The following is an 18,490-nucleotide window of genomic DNA, read 5'->3' as shown; positions in this document are numbered from 1 at the left end:
GGCGCCTGGGTGGCGTAGTCGGTTAAGCGTCCGACTTCAGCCAGGTCACGATCTCGCGGTCCGTGAGTTCGAGCCCCGCGTCAGGCTCTGGGCTGATGGCTCAGAGCCTGGAGCCTGTTTCCGTTTCTGTGTCTCCCTCTCTCTCTGCCCCTCGCCCGTTCATGCTCTGTCTCTCTCTGTCCCCAAAAAAATAAATAAACGTTGAAAAAAAAATTAAAATTAAAAAATATATATATTGTTGAAAATGACCTTATGAGTGTCTTTTTACTTTTTTAAAGCATGGGTACTCGAAAAATTTTAAATATGCATGTTGCTCACATTGCGTTTCTATTGTAGGTGCTCCTCTAAAGGACCAAGAACCTGGGTCTCCAGCAGATCAACTACAAGGCAAAGGAAAAGTGCTGGAGAGCAGTAGATAAAAGGGGGTTTAAAGAAAGATCAGCCACTGGGGTGCCTGGGTGGTGCAGTCGGTTAAGCGTCCGACTTCAGCCAGGTCACGATCTCACGGTCCGTGGGTTCGAGCCCGGCGTCGGGCTCTGGGCTGATGGCTCAGAGCCTGGAGCCTGCTTCCGATTCTGTGTCTCCCTCTCTCTCTGCCCCTCCCCCGTTCATGCTCTGTCTCTCTCTGTCCCAAAAATAAATTAAAAAAAAAAAAGTTGAAAAAAAAAAAAAGAAAAAAAGAAAGATCAGCCAGGAGCAATGGGCGGGTCTCTTTTGGATCTTGGTTCAGAAAATTTTTTAAATTGTATGTGATATTTATGAGATTGGGAAATGTGAACGTGGACTAGATATTTGATCATTTAAAAAAGAGTTGTGGATATTTTTTCTTTCTGTTTTCATTGTTTCCTTTTTGGTTCGGAGTTATAATGACATTGTGGTTTGTTATTGTAAAAGGAAAAGGAATTTTCCTTATGAGAGAAAAGCGTTTTAAGCCCACATATTGTACAATTACATTTATATGAAGTGTCCTGAAGAGGCAAATCCATAGAGACAGGAAGTAGATTAGCAGTGGCCAGGCCCCTGGGTGGGGGAAATGGGAAGTGACCTAAAGGGTACAGGGTTTCTTGTTCGGGGTGATTAAAATGCTCTAAACTTAGATCGTAGCTATGGTTTGCACAATTCTGTGAGTATGCTAAAAAAAAAAAGAAAGAAAAAGCCCATTGAATTGTACATTTTCAATGGATGAACTTAGGAGACACATACAAAAATATTTTCAGACTAAAAAAAAAAAAAAAGAAGGAAAGGAAAACCTCAAAACAGTCCTGACCACGAATAAATGAATAGCCTGAAATGTGTCTTCAGTCACCAGAGGGGGCTTCCTAAACTAGGAGATGCTTTGGAATCTGCAAAGTACTTCTCAACGAAGACACGCTTTGCCAACCGCGCTCCATCAACCACAAAGAACTTGGGAAACCAGAAAACGATGCTATATTTTAGACGACGGTGGCAGGCTTTGGAAAGGTGGGATGAGAACAGGATTGGGGGTGGGGGGCCAAAGGTGACCTCAACCACAGTGGTATGTGCTTGTATTATCTATTTCATGAACAATTAATAAAACATTTCAGATGATTTTCTACACGCAAAGCAAAAGCGTTCTGCACGGCCAAAACAATAATAATAACACCACGAGCAAAGGCCAAAGACAAATGACGAGCTGGGAGAAACAGGTGCAACTCCGGCCGCTCACAAAGTTATAATCAGCCTGATAAGAGTTCTTAGAAATCAAGAAGAAAAACACCAACCTCCCGATAGAAAAATAAGCCAAGGACATGGTCCGTTCGCCGAACAAGCGACACAAAAGAAATAACAAAAAGATGCTTAATTGCACCCATAACTGGAGGAATGTGAATTAAGACTGCACAGCAATATTGTTTTTCACCTATCAGATTGGCAAAAATCCAGGTGTTTGACGATGCGGTCTGGTGGCGAGCCTGTGGGGCAACAGGCACGCTCACATGCTGCTATTGAGAGGGAAAAATGGAGGGCAAAAGTTCTCCAAATGACAAATGCATTTACTCTTTAACCCAGAAATCTTTGGAATATTCTTAGATACAACTGGACATAAAAAATGATGTATGTACAAGGGCAATTGCAGCCAGCATTGCTAGTGGTCCAAATGGAGCCTTCCTCGGCGCACTTACTCCCATCTGCTGGTTATCTGCAGTGCAAATTTACAATATCTGGGCTATAAACTGTACCTTTGTACAGTGTACAACTCGCACAACTATCCACGGCAGCCCTGACTACAGCATGAGTTGTAAAAGCAAAAGACTAGGAACAAAGCAAGTGTCTGTCAACAAAGAATAATCAAATAAACTATAATATATACCGAAAGTGGAATACTTAGCACCTGTGAAAAGAGAATGAGGTCACTCTCTGATCTCCAGAATACATTAAGTGATATGGACCAATCAATGCATGTAGTTCACTGACTGTTACGCAAGAGAAGAGGAGAATAACAAAATTGGAAAAGAACCACGCAAGGATGCAGAGGAAACTAATGCTACTCACGGCAGTGGGGAGGTGGGGGGAAGTGGGCCGAGAAAGCAGTGGGAGTGAGACGTCCCACTCCATACCTTGTTCCATTTTGCTTTTTAAGTCCTGTGAACGTATTATTTATTCCAAAAAAAACCAACGCACGTTTAAAGTTACAGATTATAACTCTGTGAAACAGAGAGGATACCGAGCGGGAAGATGTGTACATCACATCAAATCTTGTTAACGTGGAAACCTCTGAACAGTCAAGAGGGATCTTTACCCGGTTCATCTTTTAAATTCACCTTATAACTCAACGTTTGTACCCATTTACCAACCTCTCCCTGTTTCCTCCGCTCCCAAGCCCTTCACACCACTCCCTTTTCAAGCCTCTGCTTCTACGAATTCAATTCTTAAAAAAAGATTCCACGCGTGAGTGATACCACGCACTTAGCATCATGCCCTCACAGTTCATCCGTGTTGTTGCAAATGATAGGCTTTCCTTCTTTTTAAAGGCAGAATAATACATAATAGCCACTGCAACAGTCACGTGCACAGGAAATTTCCATACCTTGGCTATTGTGAACGATGCTGTAACAAATGTGGGAGCACAGAAAGCTCTTCGAGATAATGGTTTTATTGCCTTGGGATATACACCCAGTGGCGCTGCTGGATCCTATGGTGGTTCTATTTTTATTTCCTCAGGATCCTCCACACTGTCTTCCTCAGTGACTGCACCAATTTACATCCTCACCAGTGGTGCACGAGGGTTCCTTTTTCTCTAGATCTTTGTCCACACTTGCTCTCTCCTGTCTTTTTGGGACTGGTTCCTCTCACAGGGGTAGCTCACTATATGCGTGATTTGCACTTCCCTGATGATGAGTGACATCGAGCACTTCTTCACGTACCTGTTGGCCATTTGTATGTCTTCTTTTTTTTTGTAAGTTTTATTTTTAGTTATTTTTAAATTAAAAAATTTATTTTAGAGAGTGAGAGTAGGAGAGAGGGGCAGAGAGAGAGAGAGAGGGAGAGAGAGAGAATCTGAAGCAGGCTCTATGTGCTCAGTGCAGAGCCCAATGTAGGGCTTGATCCCACGACCCCGGGATCGTGATCTGAACCCAAAATCAAGAGTCAGAGGCTCAAACGACTGAGCCACCCAGGTGCCCCTGTATGTCTTCTGAAAAATGTCTCTTCAGGTCTTTTGCCCATTTTAAAATTAGGTTAAAATTGGTGACTTCAGCTCAGGTCGGGATCTCATGGTTCATGAGCTCGAGCCCCTCCCTTGGGCTCACTGCTGTCAGTACAGATCCCACCTCAGATCCTCTGCCCCCTCCCTCCCCCTCCACCGCTCATGCTTGCTCTTTCTCAAAACGAAAAATAAAAACATTAAAATCAGTTTCTTCGTTTTGTTCTGTTTGCTATTGAGTTGTGTAAGTTCCTTGCCTGTTCTGGATATTAACCCCTCATCATATATGTGTTTGCAAATATTTTCTCTCTGTCCATAAATTGCCCTTTCGTTTTGTTGACGGTTTCCTTTTCTGAGAAGAATCATTACACGATTACGAATGATGTGTATTTGGCTCCCGCATGTGCTTCTTGGTTTTCTCACTGACTGGGACTCTCTCCCTGGACCTGCGTCCTGAGAGTAGGGCTGGGACTTGCAGCCACGAGCTGGAACCCAGGTCACGTTCACTATTTGTTGGACTAGCTTAAGGGATGAATCTGTGCTCTGGAGACAGACTGCCCGAGTCCTAACCCCACTTTTTTTCCGTCATGAGCTGTGTGACCCTGAGAACACTCACTTCAGCTCCCTGTGCCTCAGTTTCCACTTCTGTAAATGAGGATAAAACAAGACCAAACTAAACAGTCCTTACCACTTAGGGTCGCTGTAAGGACCGCATGAACCAACTCATTGGTACACATGACCCGGCCTAGAGTGAGAACGTGATAACTATCGGCTCCTCTTCTGGAAGGTGGAGGGCTCAGGAATAGCAACGATTAAGAGGCCGCAAGAGGTTGGCAGGGAGGGAGGGGGTCCCACGAGGGTGCGGAACGGATGCCCAGGGAAGCGGGCATCGCCGAGGGAAGGAAATGGCCAACCATGGCAGATGCCCAAAGATGACAGGGGGTGAAGAGGTCACTGGCCATCTCGGTCAGGGTAGTTTCCGCAGAGTGACGGGGACCGCAGCTGGCAAGCCCTGAGTTGGGGAAGGGGTGGGAGGTGACGAAGGAGGGAGCGAAGGTAAGCGGCTCTTGGAAGGCCTGGCTGAGAAGGAGGAGAGACACGGGAGGCTCTCCGAGGGCACTGGGGGACGGGGACACTTTATTTGTAACTTGGGAGACCCTGGACTTATTTAAATGCTTGTTGCATGGGCAGCAACTGTTGCAGCCTCCGGGTTAAAATAAGAAGCAGGAGTCTACACTGATATAAAAAATAAATAAATGGGGGTGTCTGGGTGACTCAGTCGGTTAAACGTCCGACTCTTGGTTGCAGCTCGGGTCATGATCTCATGATTTGTGAGATCGAGCCCCTCATCAGGCTCCACGCTGACAATGCAGAACTTGCTTGAGATTCTTTCTCTCCCTCTCTCTCTGCCCCTCCCCTGCTCTCTCTCTCTCTTTCAAAATAAATAAACTTAAAAAAAGAAATAAATGAACAAGGACAGAAAAATGGTACCTAATAAAGGTAAAGGGTGCGGTGAAATTAGAAAACAGGGCGCCTGGGTGGCTCAGTCGGTTAAGTGTCCGACTTCAGCTCAGGTCATGATCTCGTGGCTCCTGGGTTCGAGCCCTGCATCAGGCTCTGTGCCGATAGCTCAGATCCTGGAGCCTGCTTCGGATTCTGTGTCTCCCTCTCTCTCTGCCCCTTCCCTGCTCTCTCTCTCTCTCTCTCAAAAATAAATAAACATTAAAAAAAGAAAGAAAAGAAAGAAAGAAAGAAAGAAAGAAAGAAAGAAAGAAAGAAAGAAAGAAAAAGAAACCCAGCATCCATCAGCTTGAGGCAGAATCACCAATGGATGCTGACCCAGGAGGGTGAGCAGGATATTTGCATTGTCCCGAGGCACATCCTCAGCAGATACTAAAGGGAAGGACGGTACATTTGCAGGTAAACACCACCTGGACCAAGCGAGCCAAGCTACAGCCAAAAGCGATAGGAAGAACCAACGTCACACGCCTCCCGATATGATGCACGGAGGACACATGACTTCTATGATATTCCTGCCAAGATGTATAACCTGAATCGAGTCACGGCGAAAACCCAGACAAACCCACATTATAAAGCATTCTCTAAAACACTGGTCTCTGTTCTTCAAAAATATCAAGGTCATGAAAGACAGACACACATCAAGGAAGGGTTCTGGATTGAAGGAGGTTAAAGAGACAGGATGTCTAAATGCAGTCCCGGATCGGGTCCTTAGCAGGGAGAATAATTTCTTCACCAAGTGAAAACTGAACTAAGGTGTGTAGATAGCAGCATCATATCGATGCTAATTTCCTTGTTTTAATGTTTACTTATTTATTTTGAGAGAGAGAGAGTGGGGAAGGGCAGAGAGAGAGAGAGAGAGAGAGAGAGAGAGAGAGAATTCCAAGCAGGCTCCTCCCTGTCAGTGCAGAGCCCAATGCAGGGCCCAAACTCACAAACTGTGAGATCATGACCTGAGCCGAAATCAAGAGTCGGATACTTAACCAAATGAGTCACCCAGGTGCCCCTCGATGCTAATTTCTTGATTTGCCTAATTGTTCTGTGGTTATGTAAGAGAATGCACTTGCTCTCAGGAGATACACACTCAAGTATTTAGAAGAAAAGGGGAATCATGAGAGAGCAAATGTGGTAACAAGTGAGCGTTTGGGTAATCTGGGTGAAAAGGTAATCAGAAATTCTATGTAGTGTTCCTGCGGCTTTTCTATAGGCCAGAAGTTATTTCAGAAGAAAAAAACTTAACACGATGGTGAGGGAAGAGATCGGGCAGGAGTAACGGTAGGTAACACGTCTTCAGGGCTCCCGTGTTCCAGGCACTGTCCACACACCGTCCGCCTCACAGCAGTCCTGTGAGATGTGTTGTGATCCTAGTCCCATTTCACAGAGGAGGAAACTGAGGCTCAGAGCAGACGAGTAACTTACCTGGGGTTCCGTAGGGAGAGAAGGCAGCGCTGGGTTGGGAGGACTGACAGGGCAGGTGAGTGGGCTCCTGGATGAAGCTGGTTCCTGCACTTCCCTCCTAAGAGCCTCATTACCTGACCTGTAATGGTCATTGGTGACTGCCTCCCCCATTAGACTACAAGCCCCGTGAAGGCAGGGCTGTGTCTGTCTCGGCCCCGGAAGAGGGCCCGGCATGCAGGAGAAATGCAGCAAGCGTTTCTCAACTGAATAACTGTTACCTATGATGATTATGATATGATGACTGTTAATGATAACAGAAATAAAGGTTCTCATTTGTGTTAATGCATTTCATCTTCAAAACAACCCGAAAGACGGTGTTATCCCCGCTTGACAGCTAAAGAAACTGAGGCTCACAGAGAAGTCTCTTGCCCGAGGCAGGCAGCCAGGCGGGGCATGGCTGCCACTTGGTGCCCCCACCCACCTGCCTTCCAGCACCCACCTTCTGGAAGTCCTTCTTGGAGATGAGGCCACGGGGATCGGTGACGTAGTCCTGGAAGGCCTCAGAGCCCACGATGTCCTTGAGTTTCAGGAACATGTCGAAGAACTTGAGGATCATCTCCACGTTGGATGAGGATTCCACAAGCATGTCCACCATCTGCCGGGCAATCATGCCATTCACCACGTTCCCTGTGGGCAGGCCCTGGTCAGTGTGGCTGGTGGGACCTCCTCTCTGGAGCCCCCCTGGGCTGCGCTCCTTCTCCAGCTCAGGAGCCACCAGGATCCCCTGTGCTGGTGGAAGCGTCCCTGGCCAGCTCCCAAGCCTCGCCTCAGAGGGCACAGCTCATTTCCTGATCTGCATCAGCATCATGTGTGAACCTGGCTGGTCCCCTCCCTGATAGGTGGGGGAGTCCTCAATAAAACTAACCGTGGCATAAGCTAACTGCAGGTCCCAGATGCCACGCCAAGTGCAGGGGAAGTGTGTTACTATCCGTGTTTCCAGATGAGGAAATAGACCCAGAGAAAGTCACACGCCCAGGGTTACATCGCCAACGAGGGGGTGAGGAGGACTTGAACCCAGAGCTGCATGACCTCAGAGCTCACACGCCTAAGCCTTCCACTTGTCCTCTGAGGTCAAGCAGGTCCGTAGATGAGCAAGGTAGGCCAAAGTTAAGAGGGCAGGGAGAAGTGGAGACTCTGGTAAACGGATCCCACCCCTGTCTAAAGCAAACTGGCTTCAGCTTCTTTTTGTTCTTTTCCATTTTATTTATTTATTTAGATTTAAAAATTTTTATTTTTAAGTAATCTCTACACCCGGCCTGGGGCTCGAACTCACAACCCAGAGGTCAGCGTTGCATGCTCCATGGATGGAGCCAGCCAGGCGCCCCTGTGCCTTTCAATTTTAACATGGCTTCCAATTACATGAAAGTTGCAAGAGTGCAAGGGGACCCTCCTATTCCAGATTCACTGACTGTTTACATTTTGCCACATTTGCTTCCTAATTCCTGTCTCGCTCTCTCCCTTCTCTTCCCCTTCCCCTACTCCCTCTCTATTTTTCCCCTGGGGCCATTCCAGAGTAAGCTGCAGACATGGTGTTTTTATCCTGAACATTTCAGTGTATATGCCTTAAAAGACAAGAACACTCTAATATAATCATAGCGCAGTCATCAAAATTAGATTTGACATTGATATACTTTACTAATTTAAGCCGGTGCAGCTGATTTTTTGCCATGCGAGAATGTGGACGGGGTGGGTGGGGGGAAGGGTCACCAAATCTTTCCAATTTTCATGAAAAGCTGGGAATCTGATGTTTAAAGGGAACCTTCTGATTCTTATTTATTTGTAAACATTTATTTGTTTATTTATTTAATCTCTACACCCAACATGGGGCTTGAACTCATGACTCCAAGATCAAGAGTCGCATGCTCTTTCCACTGAGCCAGCCAGGCACTCCTTCCCTGCTTTTTTCTTTTCTTTTTTTTTTTTAAAGGACCCTTCTGATTTTTAAAAAATGCTTATTTGGGATCGCAAGCTGGTGCAGCCACTCTGGAAAACAGTATGGAGGTTCCTTGGAGCCTGTTTCCGATTCTGTGTCTCCCTCTCTCTCTGCCCCTCCCCCGTTCATGCTCTGTCTCTCTCTGTCCCAAAAATAAATAAACGTTGGAAAAATTAAAAAAAAAAAAAAAAAGAGAAGAAAAGAAAACAGTATGGAGGTTCCTCAAAAAACTAAAAATAGAACTACCCCACGACCCAGCAATTGCACTACTAGGCATTTATCCACGGGATACAGGTGTGCTGTTTCGAAGGGACACATGCACCCCCATGTTTATAGCAGCACTATCGACAGTAGCCAAAGTATGGAAAGAGCCCAAATGTCCATTGATGGATGAGTGGATAAAGATGTGGTATGTATATACAATGGAATAATACTCAGCAATCAAAAAGAATGAAATCTTGCCATTTGCAACTACATGGATGGAATTGGAGGGTATAACGCTAAGTGAAATTAGAGAAAGATAAAAAATCATATGACTTCACTCATATGAGGACTTTAAGAGACAAAACAGAGGAACATAAGGGAAGGGAAACAAAACTAATATAAAAACAGGGAGGGGGACAAAACAGAAGAGACTCATAAATATGGAGAACAAACTGAGGGTTGCTGGAGGGGGTGTGGGAGGGGGGATGGGCTAAATGGGTAAGGGACAATAAGGAATCTACTTCTGAAATCATTGCTGCACTATATGCTAACTAATTTGGATGTAAATTTTAAAAAATAAAAAATAAAATTAAAAAAATGCTTATTTACGTTTGACTTCAGCTCAGGTCATGAGCTCAGGTTTGTGAGTTCAAGCCCACATGGGGTTCTGTGCTGACATCTCGGAGCCTGGAGCCTGCTTTGGATTCTGTGTCTCCCTCTCTCTCTCTACCCCTCCCCCACTCATGCTCTGTCTCTCTCTGTCTCAAAAATAAATAAACATTAAAATTTTTTTTAAAAAATGCTTATTTATATTTGACAGAGAGAGAGAGAGAGAGAGAGAGAGCAGGGGAGGGGAGCAGAGAGAGCTGGAAACAGAATCGGAAGCAGGTTCCAGGCTCTGAGTTGTCAGCACAGGGCTCAATGCGGGGCTCGAACCCACAAGCCATGAGATCATGACCTGAGCCGAAGTCGGATGCTTAACCGACTGAGCCACCCAGGCACCCCAGGAACCTTCTAATTTTTAAAAGCTAATGACTACACATCAAAAACATTGAAAGATTATAGGAGGATTATCCATTGCAACATTTTTTTGTAATAGCAAAACATTTTTTTAATTTGAATGTCCGTTGACTGGGGTGTGGCTAAATGAATCACGTTCACTCACATAATGGAGTATTATGCAACCATGGAAAGGAATGAGGACACTGAATCTCTGTAGAAAAGTCTTTGTCTACTAGTTAAAATGTCTTATTCATTAGCAGTAAATAATGGTTGTTTTAAGTCACTAAGTTTTGAGGACATTCCTGAGGCAGCAAAAGCTAAGTGACACATTTAACAAATGAACATAGATAACTATTAGGTCCATACATTTTTTTTAAATGTTTATTTATTTTTGAGACAGAGAGAGACAGAGCATGAACAGGGGAGGTGCAGAGAGAGAGAGGGAGACACAGAATCGGAAGCAGGCTCCAGGCTCTGAGCCGTCAGCCCAGAGCCCGACGCGGGGCTCGAACTCACGGACCGTGAGATCGTGACCTGAGCTGAAGTCGGACGCTCCACCGACTGAGCCACCCAGGCGCCCCAGGTACATACGTTTTAAAGAGTGTCCAGGCCACCCACCTTATTAAGATTTCCCCGGGGAATTCACAAAACTAACGTGTGTACAGTTGGCATATAATAAGTGCTCGGTAAGGGTTTACTGAGTTTGGTACTGCGACTCCTTCATCAACCCACTGACCCTGACACGATGTGGGATGAAGTTGAAGGTTAGGGTCTCCTGGGTCTCCGAGGGCCATTCCCTGCTTGTCTGTACCTCTGTACCCTCCCCTTACCCACACCCGCTGGGCACTTACCTTCTAGTAGTGACAGCAACATCACCACCATGTCCTTCTGTAGGTCCAGCAGCTCCTTCAGCAGCTCGATCTGGCTCGAGTCCTAGAGACCCCACACCCCAACCATGGGATAACTGGTCTCTGCAGAGACGCCTCCCCACCTCCAGCTGCTTCCGCCCCTCCTGACCCACCCCACGGGGCCCAAGACCCCTTTTTCTCCCCCTCTTACCTCCGAGGGGACCCGACTCCACACATGTTCCTCGGAAGCAGGGGAAGGGGCAGAGAGACAAGATTGTGGGGGTGGGGTGGGCACTTTGGGGGGTAAGCAGGCCCAACGGGTGCTACGTGGGGGCGAGAGCTGGCGGACAAGGAGGGCTGGGAGAGAAGCTTGGAGCTGAGAGAGACAGAGAGGGGCACGTACTGGGTAGGGAGACACAGCTGGGAAGGGGTGAGAGCTCAGCACTGTGCCTGGTTTATGGCGGCCGCTTGCTCCATGTTTGTTGAGTGACTATGTGATGGAAAAAGCGAGACTCTGGGTTCAGGAAAAAGGCTGGAGGACTCAGCCACAGGCCTTTCGGTGAACAATTTGGGAAGAATGTGGGGGCACACTGCCTCCCCAGTCACATTGCCTCATGTAGTGCCTACAGAAACTTCCTACATGGTCAGAGTTCTGCCTCATAGTCCCCACAGGTATTCCGTTGAGCTACATAAAACTGCTAATATGTGAGCATTTTTGACCCACCAAGTGGTCATTTCATCTGGTTCTACCTCATACAATGGAGAAGGGGGAAGGATGCTGGATAAAAGGGACGTAAGGCTCCTCTACCCGAATGCTCCTTCTAGAGTTCTAATTCTAACACAGTTCCAAAGCTCGGCATTCTGACTCTGACCTCCCAACGTTCCGGAATCTCAAAATCCAACTCTGTGGGTGCCCGTGGTGTGCGCCTGCCGGTGATGCACGAGGCAGCGCCCTGCTTCCGGTAACAATCCCAGTCTCAGAGCAAGTGGGGCTAACCCCACTTTGCTGGTTTCACAGGTGGGTATGTGACCAGATCTGGCCAATCAGAGCCCTCCCCTGGCCACGGTGATTGGTTCTGGGATGAGCATGTGACCCCATGGTCCAAACAGAGAATCCCGAGTGGGAGCTCCGACAAAAGAGGGATTATCTTCCCTCTGGAGCTGTTGGGGGGAGGGGGGTGCATAGAAGTCTGGGGCACCATTTTTTTCAGTCCGGGGAAGAGCCTGCTTGAGAATGAAGCCAGAGAAGGCAGATAGTTCAGCTGACATCACTCTAGGCCCTGGATCTCTGGTGTGAACTGATAAATCCCTCCCACACCCCCACCCCGATTAGGCCATCACTTTGCATTGGATTCCCAGCCCATGCAACCTAGCCCTAGTCCTTGGCTAATGCATCAGCACTGCAGGATGTGGAATTCTAGACTAAAATACCAGTACTCGCTAGACTTTGAAGATGACACCAATAACACAACTTCGACCGCACTGAAACTAAGGAATTGCATTCTAAGTTCAGCTCCTTTCAAAAAGCCAGGTGACAGCAGACAGGGTTTCTGCCAGCCCCTGTGGCACCTTTGAGTAACTAGAAAAAGGCTCCCCTTCCTCAAGACGCTTCCTGCGGGGAAATTATAATACGGCGTACAGAGTACTGCCATCTGCTGGAACACTGTCACATTTATGCCGTTCAGGATGCGGATGGTACAGCCTCGAATGTGTTTACCAGACAGAAGCAGAGCATGAGGCACTGACCAGACTGCAAAGGGGCAGGGGTGATAGGGGAAGGGTACACAGGATTCTAGAAATGGGAGAAGGACTCGACAGGGACCTTACATCATGGGTGCCCGAGATGGGCGTCATCTGCCGCAGGCAGAATAAAGAAGCAAAACACTCCTTCAGCCCCAGTCCCTGTTCTAGAAAGACACCCCCTTTCTATCCCCAGGGAGGTCGGAGTCTGAGAGGACCTCACCCCAGAGAAAAGAACACCAACCAATCATAGAGGAACTCCGGGCCCAGGGGGGCGGGGCCCAAACGTCAAACCAATGGAAGTGTGCATGGGAAACCAGCCGATTGGTGGTGGCAGAGGAGGAGGCGGGGTCATGCAGAGAGCCAATCCAGAAGGAAGATGGATTTGGCCACCCCTAGGGAACTCTTCTGGAACATGCCAGGGGGACTTGGGTGAGAAACTGACTTGGAAGTGAGCCGCTTCGGGGATGCCCGAGAACAGCTGCAGGAAGAACAACAGAGGGTCTCGAACCTGAGCGAGCTTCATCATCATGTGGGCAAACACGTGCAGGAATCCCACCACGGCGTCCCAGAGGCGGCTGTGCGCCAGGCTCTGCTGGTTCCCGGTGCAGGGGCCCTGGGGGCAGAGGGCTGCAGTGAGCGCCAAGCAGGGCGCAGGGTGCGGGGATAGGGGGTGGGGGTGCCTCGCTCCGCCCCAGAGGGCGGGTCCTACCTGGATGTACTCGGTGAGGCTGTTGAACACCTGTTTAGCGACCGACATGGCCTTGGAAAAGTTCCTCTTGCCCTGCTCCTCAATGACATCCTTGCCGGAGTAGTACCAGTAGAAGTCGCTGATGGACTCCTGGGGGGACCGACGGGGTGTGAAGGGGTGCTGGGGCCAACCGGGGCCCCACAACCCCCCACCCAGGTCACACCTGGACGGCCTCACAGCCTCACCTGCAGCCGCAGGAGGTAGTCCACCGTGCAGATGATGATGTTAATGGTTGTCGTGTTCCCTGTCTGTGTCCGTAGGTAATTTTGGAAATCTGGGGAGATGAAAAGCCATTCGTTCATTGAGAGTCTGCCGTGTGCTAGGGGAGGGGGACAGTGGGTCGTTTATTCATTTATGCAATAGGATTATTGAGTGCCTCTTGTATGCCAGAGGCATATAATTGTTCTCGTTAATTTAATAAATCTTTATCAAGTACCTACTGTGTGTCAGAGGAAGATGAAGATCATTTATTCATTTATGTAAATAACTATTGAGGGCCAACTACATGCCAGATATGGTGGAGGGTCAGTCATTTATTCATTCATCCCCCCCCCCCCCGGCCCCGCAAACACCTTTCTTGTGCACCCACAGTATAGCAGGGGAAAATGGAGATTCAGTCTTCCGTTTGTTTCCAAAAATGTTTATCGAACACCTACTATGTGATGGGGGAGATGGAAGATTGGTTATTTATTCATTCATTTATCCAACAAATATTTACTGAGCACCTAGCCAAAGCCAGAAGAGATAAATATCTGCCATTTCTTTTGTATATTTGTTCAATATCTATTTATTTATTTTTAACGTTTATTTATTTTTGACACAGAGAGAGAGAGAGACAGAGCATGAGGATGGGAGGGGCAGAGAGAGGGAGACACAGAATCCGAAGCAGGCTCCAGGCTCTGAGCTGTCAGCACAGAGCCCGATGCGGGGCTCCAACTCACGGACCACGAGATCATGACCTGAGCCAAAGTCGGATGCTCAACCGACTGAGCCACCCAGGCTCCCCTCAATATCTATTTATTGAGCACATACTATCTGCTAATGTGAGATGGAGATTGGCCACTTATTCTTCGGTACTACAAGTTTATCGAGCATTTATGATGTGCCAGGCACTGTTCTGGGCCCTGGGAATACAGCAGTAAAAGAAAAAGTCCCTGCCCTTGTGAAGTTTATATTCTTGTGTAGTAATTTTTCAATCTTTTCTGACTGCAACTTACAGTAGGGGAACCATTTTACATTAAAACCCAGTACATGTGTTTAAACTGAAATTATATCCACATATACCCAAAACAGAAGTTTCACATACTCACACATGTGCTATGTATTCTGGTATTTTCTGTCCTGTGCTAGTCTAGTTACCTACAAAAGAATTCTGATCTCGAGAAGGAGAAAAAATAGTTTCAAACAGAGAGGGAGGCAAACCATAAGAGACTCTTAAATACAGAGAACAAACTGAAGGTTGATGGTGGAGGGTGAGGGAGAAGAGAAAATGGGTGATGGGCATTGAGGAGGGTACTTCCTGGGATGAGCACAGGGTGTTGTATGTAAGCGATGAATCACGGGAATCTACCCCCCCCCCCTCCAAACCAAGAGCACACTGTATACACTGTATGTTAGCCAACTTGCCAATAAATTATATTTTAAAAAATTAACTCACTACATTCGTAGTCCTCAATCTTTCAACCTTGGCTGCATGTTAGAATCACCTGGAGGCTTTTCAAAGTCCTCCTGCTCAAGCCCCAATCCTAGACCAATTAAATTACAATCTCTGAGGGTGAATGAACACTGGGCTTTAGTGTATTTTAAAAATATGCTCCCCAGGCATATCAGCGTGGAATTCAGATGAGAGCCTCTGAAATACACGGATTCACAACCCTCTGGTACATTGGTTCCCACTGTTTGAAAAACATTCTTCTATGGCAAAAAGCTGATAACTGCTACAGCTGAGTGATGGGTACCATTTATTAGACCATTCTCTCTATTTTGGTTGCGGTTGAGAAGTTAGTAATAATAATAATTATAAACATGGGTTCATGGGTCGTAGGGGTGGTGGTGGTGGGGAATACCGAGCAGAATGATCAGGGTTGTGAGGTGGGAAACCTAGGCGGCTGCAGTCGCCCAGAGGAGATGCCTAACTCAGCTGACGACAACGTAATCAAGGAAGGCTCCCTGGGGGAAGGGACCTCAACCAAGGCAGGAAAGGTAAGTAGGAGTGGGCTGTATGAATTCCCAGCTGTATGACCTCAGGCAAGTTATTGAATCCCTATGTGTGGCACAGACTGTGCCTCAGTTCCCCCATATGTAACATGGTGGTTACAGCACACCCTACTTTATGGAGCTCTTGTGAATTTTTAATGCTTTGGCGTACATAAAAAACTTAGGACAGTGGTGCCCGGGTGGCTCGGTCAATTAAGCGTCTGACTCTTGATTTTGGCTCAGGTCATGATCTCACCGTTTGTGAGATGGAGTCCCGCATCAGGTTTTGTGCTGACAGCGTGGAGCCTGCTTGGGATTCTCTCTCTCTCTCTCTCTCTCTCTCTCTCTCTCCCCCACTTACACTGCTCTCTCTCTCTCTCTCTCTCTCTCTTTTAAAAAATTTTAATGTTTTATTTATTCTTGAAAGAGAAAGAGAGAGAAAGAGCAGGAGCGGGGTTGGGGCAGAGCGAGAGAGGGACACAGAATCGGAAGCAGGTTCCAGGCTCTGAGTTGTCAGCACAGAGCCCGACATGGGGCTGGAACTCACAAACCGCGAGATGATGACCTGAGCTGAAGTTGGACGCTTTACCGAATGAGCCACACAGGCACCCCTCTCTCTCTTTCAAAATAAATAAATAAATGCTTTTTCCAAATTAAAAAAAAAAAATTAGGATAGCCATCTGGTACGAGTGCTCGATAAACATTAGCTGTTCTTAAAGAGCCTTAAAGAGTGCTGAGGTTAACGGCTGCACTTTGGAGCAGTGATTCTCAAAGTGTGGGTCCCAGACCGGGAGCCTCAGCATCTCCTGGGAACTTGTCAGAGACAAGAATTACTGGACTCCATCCCAGAACTACTAAATCAGAGAATCTGGGGCGGAGCCCTCAAATCTGTATTTTAACAAGGCCTCGAGGTGATTCTGAGGCCCTCTTAAGTTGGAGAACCACCTCTGTAGACCCATTTGCCAAATGATCAATTCATCAAATTGTGAAGGCAATGAAAACAAACTTCAGCTAAGTCCTTTTGCACGTTCATGGCAATGTCATGTTGCACAGGATGGCTTTACCAGCCCTTGAAAGGTTTCCCCCCCCCCAAAGTTTTACTGTCCATCTGACATCTATTTCATAATTGCTGGATCATAATCACTTCTATTTCATAAACCATTTTGCCTGGTTTCACACTGTAGATGAAGATTATGCTCAAATATTCAATATTTTAGAAGCAAATGTATATGTTTTCTAACTCCTTTGTGTTAATTTCAACTGGGCTATATGCCTAAATGTTTACATATACAGCTCCCCTCTCCCGTAAAAAGCTGTCAACCAAGAACATAGTCTCAGACATGTACAAGAGAAGAACCTGTTGTCTACTTTGAATGGCACCAAACACTCAAGACATGCGAGGCACCTGAGATTTGAAAGATATTTCAAATGTTTATTTGATTGGGCTGGTTAATGGATCCACGAATTTATGCAGAGGACTGGCTTGTAAATTTGGTAGAAGAGAGGAATTCCCCCCTTTAGCACCTTCTCGTTTCCAAATAATCATAGATCCAGGGAATAACATTCATTTAAAACCCCAAAGACTGATTCCACCTTAGTTACAATTAAAGAAAGTCCTCGTCACATGGCACAAAGGTATTTCATGAACCTTGAATAAAAACTGGCTGTGGACATAAGAGCTTTTGAGAAGGCAGAGCAATGGATCCTGCTTTATCCTTTGTTTGAACAGAGAAGAGTGTGGGATTAAAGAAATTTACATATGAGTTACCTTCACGAACATTAGCAAATGGGATGCAGGTTCTATGGAAGTTAGATTTATGATTACTTCCATTCTTGTCATGAAGCTTAGCTTCTGGGCAGTCTGTGGTTTCACAATTACCTGCTAAGTATCACAACCACAACCCTGAGACTTGCATATTTGTTATAGGAAATGGCATTGGGTAGAAAGTTTGCTGTACAGAAGTTTGATGGTCCCTTTAAGGCTGTGAGCTATGTATGTTTCACTAGCTTGCTGTGTCAGCCTTGATCTGGTTAAACCGCCTGAACCAGAAAAAAAGTTGGGGAAACTCTAGTTTAAGTTAGGAAAGGATCTGTAAGGCCTTCCACCTGGCAGAGTATTTTAGAAGTGAAATTAAGAAGTGATTCTAATAAACTCATTTTTAAATGCCATGTGATTTTACCCCCCTCTACAAAACCAAAGTATGGAAATCTACTGCATCTACTTAACTCTGGCAGCTGCTGCAAAATGCCTGTGGAAAAATGCCATGTGGCTAATCGCTCATTTGGGCAAACTGATCTGGGAGCAGGTAGGTTTGGGGGCAGATTTCTTTTGGGGAATTTGGACTGGCTAGAAGAGGTGAAAGTGTAGCAAAGGGGCTAGATTCCAGAAATTCAAGAGCGATTTAGGAAGGTGGGTGGGCAGGGCTTGATAATGGATGAAAATAAAGGATGGAGGACAATCGGGGCCAGGGCGAGTGGTGAGGCCACCTCTGATAAGGAGGGAGGGGCCTGGAGTTTAACTCAGGCAACCCTTCTAGACTGACCCCAAACCCTGGCCTCCTCTTCATCCACTCTCCCACCCGCCCCTCCTCCTCACCATTATTGTGCCCCTCGCAGAGCAATTGCAGAAAACGGAACAGATCTTGGGTGAACTCATCGTCTGCCATGACCTTCTCTCCTGGGTGGAAGGGGGGGGGGGGGCAGGGCCCAGAAAGTGTCAGATGTGTCAGGGGAGAGCGCACACATGCACACGGCCCTTGCACACTGCACACGCATGCACAAAGCACGGGTGCGCAGGGAGGAGCAGCCGCCACTTCAAAGACACTGTGAGGGCCACGGGCATCCATGACACCAGGGGGTCCCGATTTCAGAGGCATCAGCAAATGAAGACCTGAAGGGTCCTGAGTCATGAAGCTGGGGCCTCAAGTGTCTTTCTAAAGATCTGTGTTCCTCTGACGTCACCACTTGTGTGCCGTCTGGGAATGTCTGCCTACCCAGCAGAAGTTCAGGCAGCTGGTATCTCCCTCAGCCCCCATCCAGGGCCACGGAGGGCGGAGTTAATGGATTAAGGGGATTGGAGTCGATTTCACGCAAAGGCTCTGAGCAGGAGGGGATTGGGCAGGGAGTGGGATCCAAAGCCAGCCAATTGGCTCAGATGCCTTGAAATCAGCCAATCCAGG

At 47.0% G+C, this 18,490-nt stretch overlaps 1 protein-coding gene across 8 annotated transcripts in view; it reads right to left on the bottom strand.

Moving 5' to 3' along the window:
• Positions 1 to 18,490, bottom strand: part of RYR1 (ryanodine receptor 1) — a 132,406-nt gene that overhangs the window by 20,304 nt on the left and 93,612 nt on the right. For all 8 annotated transcript variants that reach the window (XM_047835988.1, XM_047835994.1, XM_047835990.1 and 5 more), the window contains 6 exons: positions 17,908 to 17,988; positions 13,301 to 13,389; positions 13,077 to 13,205; positions 12,876 to 12,980; positions 10,628 to 10,709; positions 7,077 to 7,264 (listed from right to left, as the gene is read on the bottom strand). In XM_047835988.1, coding sequence (XP_047691944.1) covers positions 7,077 to 7,264; positions 10,628 to 10,709; positions 12,876 to 12,980; positions 13,077 to 13,205; positions 13,301 to 13,389; positions 17,908 to 17,988 — 674 coding nt within the window. The remainder of the gene's footprint in view (positions 1 to 7,076; positions 7,265 to 10,627; positions 10,710 to 12,875; positions 12,981 to 13,076; positions 13,206 to 13,300; positions 13,390 to 17,907; positions 17,989 to 18,490) is intronic.

This window comes from Prionailurus viverrinus, chromosome E2 (genome assembly GCF_022837055.1).
Source record: "Prionailurus viverrinus isolate Anna chromosome E2, UM_Priviv_1.0, whole genome shotgun sequence".
Classification (NCBI taxonomy): domain Eukaryota; kingdom Metazoa; phylum Chordata; class Mammalia; order Carnivora; family Felidae; genus Prionailurus; species Prionailurus viverrinus.
Note: the sequence above shows the minus strand (reverse complement) of the source record. Positions and strands in the feature narration are given on the sequence as shown.